The 12970-nt window shown below is 38.3% G+C and overlaps 1 protein-coding gene across 1 annotated transcript in view; it reads left to right on the top strand.

The window, feature by feature from the left end:
• The window catches only part of si:ch211-186j3.6 (neural-cadherin), a 410843-nt gene that overhangs the window by 247396 nt on the left and 150477 nt on the right, over positions 1-12970 (top strand). Inside the window, exon 24 of the mRNA XM_033991613.1 lies at positions 5794-5978. Coding sequence (XP_033847504.1) covers positions 5794-5978 — 185 coding nt within the window. The remainder of the gene's footprint in view (positions 1-5793; positions 5979-12970) is intronic.

Below are 12970 nucleotides of genomic sequence, written 5' to 3'. Positions count from 1 at the left end.
AATTACCCTCTTCAAAGGGCTAGCCCAGACCACTGTACTGTACCCGAGCAACATGATATTCTATTGTGCGTCCATTTAGAATAATGGTGTCTGTATGTCGGACAAAACCACAGCAGGTATTAGTAAAAGTGCACTATGTAACATTTCTGCTGTTTTTTTTTTTTGCCTTCTTGTCTCCGAGATAGAATGTTCCAAAGTGTGGCATTAAACTACACAGAATTTATTTAATTATATTTGTTTTTATTGTTCTTTGGAAAAACATTTGTCCTGTGAGCAGCATTACCTCTTCACAGATCTGACCTGTAACCTGTTGTCTCTATGGAGATATACAGGTTGAAATCCATACTGTTGAACATGCAAACAGCAGGTTAACCCTCTACCAGAAAAGTTACATTCACATTGCCATTTGTGGGTGCTGACAAGTTCTTAGGAATGACTGAATATTGTTAACGGACATTTTGGTTTATGTATTTAGTGAGAAAGGCTAGAGTATTGAATTTGTAAGACGTACCATAATTTAATATCCTAAACCTGTTCCAAACCCAGAGCGGGCCACCTATTTGTCTCCATTTGTTATCACTGTTCAGTATTCACAAAAGGTTAGGCTAAAGAAATAAAGCGTTTTGTTTTTCATTGTCGATTTTAGCTACATTACCTTAAGAGAATAAATAAAAACGACTTGCGCATTTAAAATACAGTCGACGTAAAACAACCGTCTGCAGTGCCACACCTGACATTCACTGTAACATTAGCAAATAGTTGCACAAGTGGATACAAGAGCTCTGTTATTTCATTTGCCACGTTCATCTTTGGTTCTGGCTCTAATTAAGTCTGAATGAGCTCATTGTGCACTGGGAACAGGGAGACAAGGGCAGAGTGAAATAGTCTCCGAACACTGCGCTTTGCTTATCACCCTCATTTTCTCATTTATCCTGTGCTATCCTGTTTTTCAGTTTGACCCTTAATGCATTGCAGTTATTTTTTTCACCTAGAACATGCTGTAAAACATACCATTGAAACACCCTTTGCTAATGAGACTATACTGTTGAGTACCCCCACGTACAACTATAGGATGCTCTGAATATGGGTCCAACTTCAACGTAACTGTAACTTGCGCATCATTAAATGTCACGCACCTCAAGAAGTTAAATAATGGATTTGGAAATCTTCGCCGTGCCATCGCTGTGGCCTTTAAAGCTGGGGTAGCTGATTTTCAAACTATGAAAGAAAGAAAGAAGCAGGTATTTCAAGAGATATTTTTAGCATATTATTACATGCATGAAGAGGTTTTCGACGTCACCCATGCATGTTTCAGTACCTTACGGTTAGCAGTACAATTCTGCCCTACGCTCAGCCCACAAGCCCACGTCACCCACGCTCCCGCACAGCAGTTTTCCATAAATATACAAAAGCGGGATACAAAACAATTCACTGCACCTTCACAAACCTGATGCGATGTGTAGTACTTTCATAGGTGGAATGCACGACAATGATAATATGATGTGAATGTGGAGAGGAATATAGCATTTTCAAAACAATAAAATGTAACATGGTGATCTAAATATGTTATGTGTTTGCGATTAATAGCACATATAAGTATAATACCCCCTCTAACTAGTTCCTAGCTCTCACAAACCTTTTAGTACAGGGCTATTTAACTTTATTTTCTTCAGATTTTTTGTGGTCTCTGAACCGAATACCTGCACGATACACCTCAACTTTGAACACAATTTGATGTTTTGCGCCAAATGCCCTCACTAGGTCTGCTTCAATAATGATAACATGAACAGCTTTATTAGATTTTTGCGATAAATAAAATACAAAATGCTTTACCAATATTGCTCTACCAAAGTGCCAAACCAGTACTGTTGCACGATTAAACTAAACTAACACAAACCAGGTCTAAATTTGAAAATTGAACAGGCCTGGGTTCATTCTTCTGGGTTTACGATCAATAAAATATTATCCGCTTAGATGTGGACACTTTAGATGTTCTCATTCAAGTGAAAAGCTGCTGCAGTACTATGAATACTAGAGTTTATATTAACAACATAAACCTTGCTGGAAATGAAATGCTGACATGATGTTCTATAAACCACTTACCTAAATGAGCAATAATTTCATTTTGAATCCCACAACAACACTACAGAACATTAATATTCATCCCCCGTTTGACCATCAAGTGCAACCGGAGAAATAACAGGATACGGAGCCCATGCAGTCACCGGTCCTGTTACCTTGACTCTGCCTCTTCCTTTTCAAAGTCTGAACTCTCAAACATGGTAAGAGAGCTGAGTGAATGCATCGTGTCCTTTCAGACTAATTGAGCCGCTGTGTTGCACAAGATTAGTATGGATTTTTCCCCCAGTGACGCCAAACCTATAGCCTAGCCTAAAGCTTTAAAATTGATGGAGCATAACTCTAGTTTAAAAACCTGTAAACGTCACCTGAAGAGCTATCCAATTAAGATTTGTAATATAAAGTTGAGCATATCCCTCATAATTTCTACCCAGATTAAATTGAAACAGGGGTGTGCGCGTCTGGCCGTTCTATATCATATCCTCTCTGCCAGACTGCGGTTTTCCATACAATAAACGTGCACTTACATGGATAATTTTTTCCCACTTAGCGACTCGTCATATAGCTTTTATGGGAAAACACGGGAGGAGTGGTCTCTGTAGGCTCAGGCAAACGTCAGTAAAAGCCTAATGATTGATGATTTGCGCACAGGAGGTTGGGCCAGTGGATTTAGCCATTTGACCCTCTCAGGCTTCTGTCCATTAGCATTAGCCTGGGGCGGGCTACTCAGCTGCTGGCGGTCAAATGGCCGTGTAGAGGTACTTCCTCCAGAGAAATGTCTTGCGGTAAGTCAGCATCTGCATGTACAAACATCTGTAAATACGATGTAGGATTATGAGTTTTATTGTTTTGCATTTGGGGAAGACAGTAATGTTTTGTTTTACAGACATATTCACTAAACCGTTTGTTGTGTGTCTTCTGAAATGCTTAAATTGGAACATAACACTTCTTTGGTACTTAACTGTGTATATGGTGTTTTAATAGCTTTATCTATTGTTCCAAGTCATTTTTTACCCCGCAGTTTTTGAGCAAATTGAGTATTTTTGCAACTCTCTGGCAAAATAATGTATAAAACTGAGTGTGTGCTGCCTTCACTAGTCACTGCAGCTACTTGTAGTTAGTTGCTGTGTCTCAGTTTGACGGTTGCACACTTCATCAGCTGCATTTGAAGGGCATTTATCTCACTACCGGTGCAACAAGGCCTGTCCCATTTCACGCACCCCACGAATGCGGCCGACAAATGTGCCCTGCGTTTCCAGCGTTTCCATGGAGATTGGCTGTGAATACACTTCTATATCCCATCATGCACCACATGTGACTTCTTCTACGGAAGAAACAAGGTATATTTTCTTAAAGTTATGTAATACTAGCTACAACTGGGAAGAAATCATCTAGAACGTTATATTTGCCTATTGATATTCAAAGGGAAAGATTCATTCTTTACTTCAGTCGAAACAGAAATAAACACTTGTGATGATTAAATAATCAATTAAACAATAAATTATTAAAACTGTAATTATTTTGGCGTCCATTTTAAACGTTTAGCTCATTAGTTAGCGACTGTATAGCTCATTTGTCAGCAGCCGTCATGGTTTCTAGACGACGTAACGTAAGCGCACAGATAGTGGTTGGCCTGTCCCATTTCAGCACAGTCTTTGCGGTCGATGGAGGCTACACGGAGGAGCACCCTTCGTCTGCCGAAGTGTGCTTCAAAGGACCTAGCAGACGGCTGCATACTCCGAACAGTACTTCGAAGCATGCAGCCGTCAAATTGAGACATGGCAAGTGACACAGGAGACTTGCCTACTTATAGCCAGATGTTTCTGATCACAAACATCTGGCTGCAGAGGTGGAGTATAAAGTGTGGATACCTGTCAAACCAATCACACTGTTCTTTATTTCTCCAGACCCCACCCCTCCTCTTGCTCCCTCTGTTTTTTAGTCCAGGCACTGGCCAGTTTAGCAGCAATATTTGTTAACAACTGACAGACAACTGTTATGTTCTTTTTCAGGTATTTAGTATAAAAGTGCTGTACCTGATTTACACCATCTTAAAAATGTCAAAACAGAACAAATTTTAACAGTACAGTAGTCAAACTTAAGAGTTTGGGCATCCCTTAACTGCTAACAACATCTAGTGCACCAGCATTACTTCAGGTTCATGATGGCTAAAATTGCTTTAGAATTAGATCCATATAGTGCAGAGTGGACTTTTTTTTTTTTTTTTTTTACTCAGTGAGCTGCTTTTTAAATCTATTACAGCAGACCAGACTTTACTCCACTGCATTAAAAAAATTATTGGGTACAGCGCCTTTAAACGTTCAACTTGTAAGTACCTTTTACGACATGACCTGCTGTGAAATACTCGTGTTGGTATTTTGTTTTATTGTTTGAAATTAAATATGCTTGAAATAATGTCCGTTTTATGTTGTGTTCTGTTGCCTTTGAATCTCTCAGCTCTGCCCTAAAGAGAGGTGAAGCCTCACGTCCAAACCTACTATTTCATGTTCTTCAGAATAATAAAGAAAATTGTGTTTCTTTCTTCTCACCATTCAAATTCTACTCTACACAAAACATGCTCATCTAGTTCTGGGAATGAATCCAGGACCTACTTATTGAGTGGAGAGGGTGCTGGCTATTTTACATTAAGCTCTCATTGCCTATTTTCTGTGTTTTTGTACCACTATAGCTAAAAACTACTAAACTAAATAAACTCTTCGTCTTGTCGATCAATTAGTCGACTAAAAAGGGTCCGCAGCAAAGCTCTCAAATCTCGTATCTGACTCAAACTGCACTTACAAGATGACACTTGCATGGGAGTTGGAAAAAATAACCATTTATGGAGGAAAAAGTACTAGGAATATATGTACAAGGTATTTGTTTACATATAGATTCAACTTCATTCACTAGCTTTTGCTGCTGTCCCATATAAATCCATATAATTTAAATCAAATGCTAAGTTGACTAATACACATTTTGTTTAACTATGGCACCAATGAATGACTAAAAGACTAAAGAACTACAGCCCTTTAACACTAGGCCTGACTGGGTAATTACTATATCAGCTTATTGTTCAATATCTGATTGATAGAACAATATATTTTTGGGTTCAGTATTTATCGTGTGTACATTTCTTTTGCTCTACTGAGAAATGTAGTTTTATCAGTTGGCAATATGATGAATTCTGAGTGATAGAAGGCTGAATTAATAGCGTTTATGACTCATTACAGATGCAAACTAAGCACTAAAGTGTTTCATTCTGCTGTTTATTTATTGCCGCTCATGGCTTTTTAACAATATTGTAGATGTAGAATAGTTTTTGTGTTTTCAATCTGCTCTTGGGTTATTGTGTCAGTGGCATAAATTAGTTTCAGCAATATATCAAACTTCAAAATGTATCCTGACAGGCCTCATATTCTTATACATCTAAAAAAAACAAATTAAACTTTAAGGAACAAAAAAATGCCACTATTTTGCACTTTTTGGACATTTCTTTTAGTAGAGTCGTCCTGCCCTTTGAGGTTAACACAGAAGGGATGGGCTCTGAGTGTGCTGGGATAATCAAATGATAAGCTTATTCACTGTTGGTTGTTCTACAAACAGTAAACAAAGTCTTGGAATACAGCAGTGATGTTGACTTGTAAATGCGGGGGGGAAAAAAACATTTCTAAACTTCTGTGTCTCCTCTTCTGTGTTTGTTCTCCCCTTTCACAGCTATTTCATCCTCAACAAACGCACCGGTTTCCTCATCATCAAGGAGAACGCACCGCCGGGCACCTACCAGTTTCAGGTGCGCGTCTCCGATGGAGTCTGGCCGGATGCGGTTTCCACGGTAACGGTCCACGTGAGGGAGCTGCGAGACGAGGCCATTCACAGCTCGGGCTCTCTGCGGCTGGCAGGTGAGAGACTGACAGCAGAAAACACACAGAGCCTCCGGGCTAGTAAACACAGCCCTGCCCGCTCCCATGCAGCGCACATGGAACTCAGCTCAAATGAAGAGGGGCTACATGCTAGCGATACGACTGAGCGCTAATCCCGCTGGAAGTTTGGATTGTTTAGTTTTTATTCAATCTATTCAAGAAAACAATAGGGATAGACAGAGTGTGCCGAGTTAGATCGCACATTAGGAGCGTGCAAAATGAGACTCGAGTGACAGTTCACACCTTAGGGTAGTTGGATGGACTTGACTAATTCTGAGTTTGTTGATAGGAGTTAGATTATATATTTAGGAAGGAAGGAGTGTGCAAAATGTGACAGAAGTGATAGTTCACACCTTAGGGTAGTTGGGTGGACTTTACTAATTTTGAGTGTGCTGATAGGAGTGAGATCATACATTAGGGGCAGGAATGAATATGCAAAATGACTCAAGTGACAGTTCATACCTTAGGATAGTTGGATGTACCACTAATTTTGAGTGTGCTGGTAGGAGTGAGATCATACATTAGGGGAAGGAATGAGTATGCAAAATATGACTCAAATGACAGTTCATACCTTAGGGTGGTTGGATGGACTTCACCAATAAAAGATACTCCTAACTGTAAACAACTATTGTGAGTGAGTTTTAGTGTAGTTACCTCCCCCCTGCTCACAACCCTGTCAAAGTTGAAGAAGTCTCAGATGAGGGGCAAAAGGTTTATTCTTAAAAACGTCAGTCCTGTTGACCTAATTGCATTTCCTTTTGCGATGGAACCTACCTGGATGACAGAGGGATTACAAAGATATCTATTTAATCAGTTTATTGCCAATGTAAGCAAACAAAATTCACAAACTAGGAATTTGCTTTGGCGATGAGGTACAACATAAAATGATGAATAATATCAGTAAAGAGCTAAATGATTCATTGCTAGATGATTGTTTTTGCAATATCAGCAAATAGTATATTCTAAGACTATTTTATTTTTAACCATATACATTTTTTTTTACTTCATGAATGCCCTTATTTGTGCTTAGTCAGTGTTTTATGTTGCACTTTATCACCAAAGAAAGATCCTAGTTTGTGAGTTGTGTTCGCTGACAATGGCAATAAAAGTCTTCTGATTCTGATTCTTTTGATTCTGATTCAAGAAGTGAAGTTTTAAGTTTAATTTTTTTTCCATACACTGGCAAAAAGTTATATATTTTGCTATTTAAGGTCAGTTCCTAATACAGTTTAAGAGGATTGCAGATGTTTAAATTGCTATATACTGTTATGTCACTATTTCCCAGTACTTTCTGCAGGTTACTTATGTTTTCCCGTTCCTTTTAACATATTTATACATCTTTATATTTACATAAAGAATTATCCTGTATATACAAGTTGCATTATCATCAGGGTTTGAATAAAGAAATAGATGAGCCAATTGCAGAGACAAAATTTCTTAATAGGATATTTTGATTGTTATTATTTTACGGAAGGAATGTGCACAGCTTTGAGGCAGGCGCACTTGGCAACATCAGTGATACTTGTTTTAAATTCACCTCTGCTGTCCACTGCCTCCCACCTGTGACAGAAACTGTTGGTCAATATTTACGACGCGTCTGGTGCCATACAAAATTAATGAGCTCTGATTACTGTTTGCTCTTGCTGTTTGCAGTGTTACAAATGAATGTCACACTCTTAGTTAAAGATGTTTCCTGAGCCAAAATTTACACCCATTATGAATCCCTCTGCTGTGACTAACACTTCAGTCACGTCAGTAGCGCACACACACGCACACATGTTGGGTTTCCATGCTTTTTGCGGACATTACATTCATTTCCTTAACCATAGTCACTACTTGCCTAACGTATGTGTTGTATGTGTCCTCTATATGAAGGTGAAGACACTGACAACCCAGGTTCAGTGTGTGTACTATTCTTTAAAACGGTAAAAGTGCAGGTTTCATAATGAAGGATTTTCGTCAAGGGGAGCTGATTTTTGTTCAACTAAAAAATTCATTCTCCAGTTTGAGTCAGACAGCTCATACATGGACAAACTACAGCTGTTATGCCATCGACTTATTTTAATTTTAAACATGTATAGTTTACTTTAGATATGCGCCAAGTGCTCATTAAGAAAAATATAAGATTTAACTATTCCCAAACCTGAGCAGATCTGTGCTTTTTTTTATTATAAAAAATAAACATTATGAAACTTTCTTTGCAAAATTATGTAACTTTGTAATAGTAATGTAATGTGTACTTTTAGTGTGATCACCCACTCAAAAACTGCAGATGGAAAGTAGCAGTAGCTTAATCTGATACAGATCATCTTTTCTTTTGTAGTATTAATGGATTTGTACATGGTCCCTAAAGAATAAACTAAAATAAATGATTGACTAACTAAAGGTAAAAGTGACAGATAACATCTTTAACAGTTCCTGGTGGGTAAAATAGTTCAAATAAAGTAAAGATAATGACTATCATGATTGACGCAAATTTGGTAAATGACTCAAATTGCAGAGTGTGAGTGTGCGTAAGATATAAGTCCCCACACTGTGCTAACTACCCACCTCACACAGAGGTTTCCACTGCATGCGGTGCCTCTAAAATAATTAGTGGAGAGGTTTTGCCCAAGCAGCACATTTGCTCACATGTTGAGCAGCATCCATCATTACCTGATGTACAGCACACCGGCGCTCTGCCCAGAATTAAATTCGCTTTAGAGAAATGGGACACGGCTGAAGGATTTTTATGATTTGAGAGATATTGAAATATAAGCAGGAAGGGAGACCGAAAGGTGCACTTCATATGCGGAAAAGAAAGCAGAGAAAACATGGTAGAAAAGTCAAGCCTCATATAAGTAGATAAAAGGATTTGCTTCTCATTTTGAAAACAGGCCTGTGCTAAATGAATGAGCACCAAAGGCAGAGCCGCTGTGGCAGAGAGCAGCTGGGCCTACATTTTCATATTTCTGTAAAGGAAATGAATCTGTGCATGCAACTATGAATCACTCTATTAAACAGCTTTCAATATTTCTTGGCTCTTGAAGCCAGCCAGACTAATACATCTCATACAAAGAGCAAGAACTAATGGATGCTATATAAGAAAACAGAACACGAGGGCCTTTTATTGTGGTATTGTTCACATGTAATCCATTTGCCTAAACTGTACTACCCACATGACCCTTGTAAGTTTAGGCTTAATAAGCTTTGAAAAGTGCAACCCAGTGTGCTATGTATGTATGCTATCGATAGAGCGGGTTCGTTATGTTTTACAGTATCATAAAGGCTGCATCCATTAACTCAGTTGCTCAGATATGATCTATAACAGCACGGCGCCAGTGCAATTATTCTGACATCTAAAACAATAAATGAACTCTTATTGTTTGTTACATTTTAAAGACCCTGTACCCGATGTTTTCCCCATGCATTTAAGCAACATTTGTCTTGCCCCAGTAAAGATACATTGTATAAGCACCTCTTGAGGTCAAAATAAGTCCGCTGTGTGCTGTCGGCATCGGATTAGAATGTATTTTATCAGGAAGAGCGTGTTAGTATGCTAGTTGTTGTTAGCTTTATCGTTATGGAAAAATTCTGCTTTAATCTCTGTCGTGAAAAGTGCTTATAAATTCATCATGGTGAATAATTAGGATGCACAGAATGCTTAAGGGACATGAGGAGTAATTTCGGACCACTGCGTTTTTGTTTTTTGGGGTTTTTTTGCATTTTGCCATAGTAAAAATGAGGTACAGCGGCTTTAATAATTGGTTTCTCAAAAAAGAAAGGGAAAAAAAAGAGAAATACTAATTTTTATCACATGGCGACATCAATCTCTGTAGTTGTAGTTGTTGTCTTGTATTGGCAAATAAGACCCAAGAGTGTAACAATCCAATTTATCAACATGCATTCTGGGGGCATGGTCACTAGACTGAAATAGCTTACCTGTCATTAGAGACTTGTTAGCCGTCCATATTGTATTGATTACGCAGCCCCTCTGAGCGGAAGTCTGTAAGCTACTGCTGGGAATGCTATGCCGGAATCATTCAAATGCTTTTAACCTTCAGTTCAGCCATACAGAATCTCAAAAATGCAGGTATGTCGGTAAAATCGCAATTCTCAGGACTAATGGTATCCAAGGTGGTGAACATAGCAACATGATGTGCATTTGCGAAGAATTAAATAAAAAAAATCTGAGCATTTCTAAGAATTTTGTTCTTTTATTCCTGTTGCCGAGATTTGCCGTAAACAGACTCATTGATTCTCAGATGCGGGGATTATGAGAAATATTCTACTTATAGCATTACTTACACCCTCCTTGACATTCTAAATCCCGTTTCAAGAACAAATGTGGATAGCAATAAGGATGCACAAAGCGCTCCAGTTCAATCTGCCTGACTGAGATTAAGTCTCCCACTCGCTCCTGTCTCCCAGTCTCTGTATCGACGCAACGGTAAAAAAGGTAAACAAAGTCCTTGAAATGTGCACAGAAAATAGGCTTAGTTTTATATAGCTAAGATGCTAAACACACAAGGAAATTACCTGGATTTAGAACATGTAACCAACCAAAGATCCAGTGGTTTTAAAGGAAATTGCCGTTTAAATGTGTAAATAATTGAGTCTGTCAGTTGTCCTCCACAGAAATACGCAGGTCTTGGCAAAGAATACAAATCGAGTAGTAGTGGTAGTAGTAGTAGTAGTAGTAGTAAGTACCAAGGCTACACACTGCCAGCTCAATCCTTGTTTTCTTGGCCTACATAATCAGGTATAAGAGGTATAATACTCCCTACAATAGACTTCCTTCGTAGGGAGTATTATACCTCTTATACCTGGGCCTTCCATTGTAGGGAGTTTATACACTCTTATACCTTAGCCGGACACTAACACTATCACACCAAAGTCTGTCCCTTTGTGATAAAAAGGGTTTTTATAAAATCGTGATAATCGCCAACAAAGATAATTGCCATTGTGTCACCAGAATGTGCAGAAAAAAACGACTTCTCCCTGATGATCTCCTCTAGACCGCTGTTGTTTTCACTTATAACAAAGTACAATACTATAACAGTTTAACTATGGAACCTGTTCATAATATTAAAATTGTAATTATTCATATCCAGAACATTTTTAAACTGTCAGCAACCATAATTATCATGTCTGTGTAAAGCCTTGGATGAGTCTTCACTTCACAGATTTTACTTTTGGCTTTTATCATAATTATGGGGATATAATCATTAATCACAATTATTTTGGCCACAATAATCATGACACCAAATTTCAATATCGTCTCATGCCTACCCTGTTGTACTTGTACTTGCGTGGTGGTACAGTATACTTGATGATATATAAACTTTGATTGCCAATATCACGATACATTTTTAGGGAGACCAATATTTATAATTTAATTTGTAATTTTTGACGAAAAGGGAAAAAAGTCTTCAGTTGGCTACAATAAAACGTATAATGGTTTATTATTGGTTATTTCTAGAATGATGATACTAAATTATGGTCAAATGCATCATGTATCAGATCTATCCAACTCAAATAACTTTGTTTTTCTCAACAGGCCACGCTGCAGCTCAAATTTTAATGGGACATTCTTACTTTATTGCTTTTTTAATGGCTCGTAAATCGATTAAACAAGATAAAATGTTACTTTAAGAGTCATCCATTTCTCATCTATAAATCATCTTTGTTTTTTTACCCAAGCCCTGTACCAGCACCTAGCATTTTCAGACGGGGGATAACCCTGTTTTCATCCTGCCCTGTTAGGACGAAGCCTGTGGGAAGGAGAGGGCCCTGGTGAATTGTGCGTTTGGATCAGAGCCAGGTGCGAAGGCTGCCAGTGCGTGTTAGCAGTTAGGAGTTACTAGCCTTTCCCCCTAGCCTCCATCTATCCGCTCCGTCTCCCCCTCGCGCCGCACTGACTGATGGGAGCTGACGGTAGCCTGGATCCCTGCTGCTGGATGTGCTAAGCTAGGTATAGTTCAGGAGTCCACTGTCTCCTAATGTAGCAAATTTCTGTCTGCCTTTTGGAGCTATAGACCTAAACGCTTGTTTTGTTCTAAGATGTAAAACGGGGTCAGATAGATGTCAGGTCTAGTAGTCGTAGTAGTAGCAGTGATGATAATGGCAGTGGTAGAAGTTGTTTTTGTGAGTGATAGACTATATATTGGTGCTGGTGCTGATGATATTGGGGATTTATTTTCATATATCATGAGCATGTCACTGTGTCATTCCCAGTTCATACTCAGTGCATCAAATACAGTTAAATGTCAATAAAAGATAACCTAACCCTAACCCAGATTAATACAATATTTTGCATACAAATAGATAGCAAGTACATTTGTGACCTTCCCAACAAGTTTACTCTTATATATTTGCCTCGTCATAGAGTTCAAAACCCTTTAAATGATCAGCTACAACAGCAAGACAACTATTACATATTTTTTAGCCAAAAGAAAACTCCATGTTGGACCATCCCTAGTAATAGTAGTAGTAATAGTAGTAGTGAGCCATAGCACCGCAGAGAGTCTACCGAGTAAGATTAGCTATTAGTATATAGTAGAAGATTTCTGTGAAGTTGTAGTGTTGTGGTAGTAGTAGTTGTTGTAGTTGTAGTAGTTTACTTGCCTCTTTTTGCTTCTTTTAAGTATCCACCAATGTCCAACGTCTTTTGAACGTAGATGAGAATACTCAAGAGGTTCAGATGGCTTTTAGATTTCAAGGAAAGTTAACTGTTCTGGTAGTACGAATAGTAGTAAAAGTAATGGTTGTTGTAGGTCTAGCAGTTGTTCTATGGTGGGAAAAAAGAGTGGGTAGTAGTAGTAGTGGTAGTAGTAGATGGGACAGCTTTTATCTCTTGTAATAGCAAAAGTGATAGTAAAAGTTGTATCGGTGTCTTATTATAAGCATTATTAGCAGTAAAAACTGAAAGTCATCAAGTATTCAGTACATAACTCAACTTGTATAGCTACAAGTAATATTTAATTTCAACT

Source organism: Periophthalmus magnuspinnatus, chromosome 3, assembly GCF_009829125.3.
Source record: "Periophthalmus magnuspinnatus isolate fPerMag1 chromosome 3, fPerMag1.2.pri, whole genome shotgun sequence".
Taxonomy (NCBI): domain Eukaryota; kingdom Metazoa; phylum Chordata; class Actinopteri; order Gobiiformes; family Gobiidae; genus Periophthalmus; species Periophthalmus magnuspinnatus.
The sequence above is the reverse complement of the archived record's forward strand: the minus strand, read 5'-3'. Positions and strand labels throughout refer to the sequence as shown.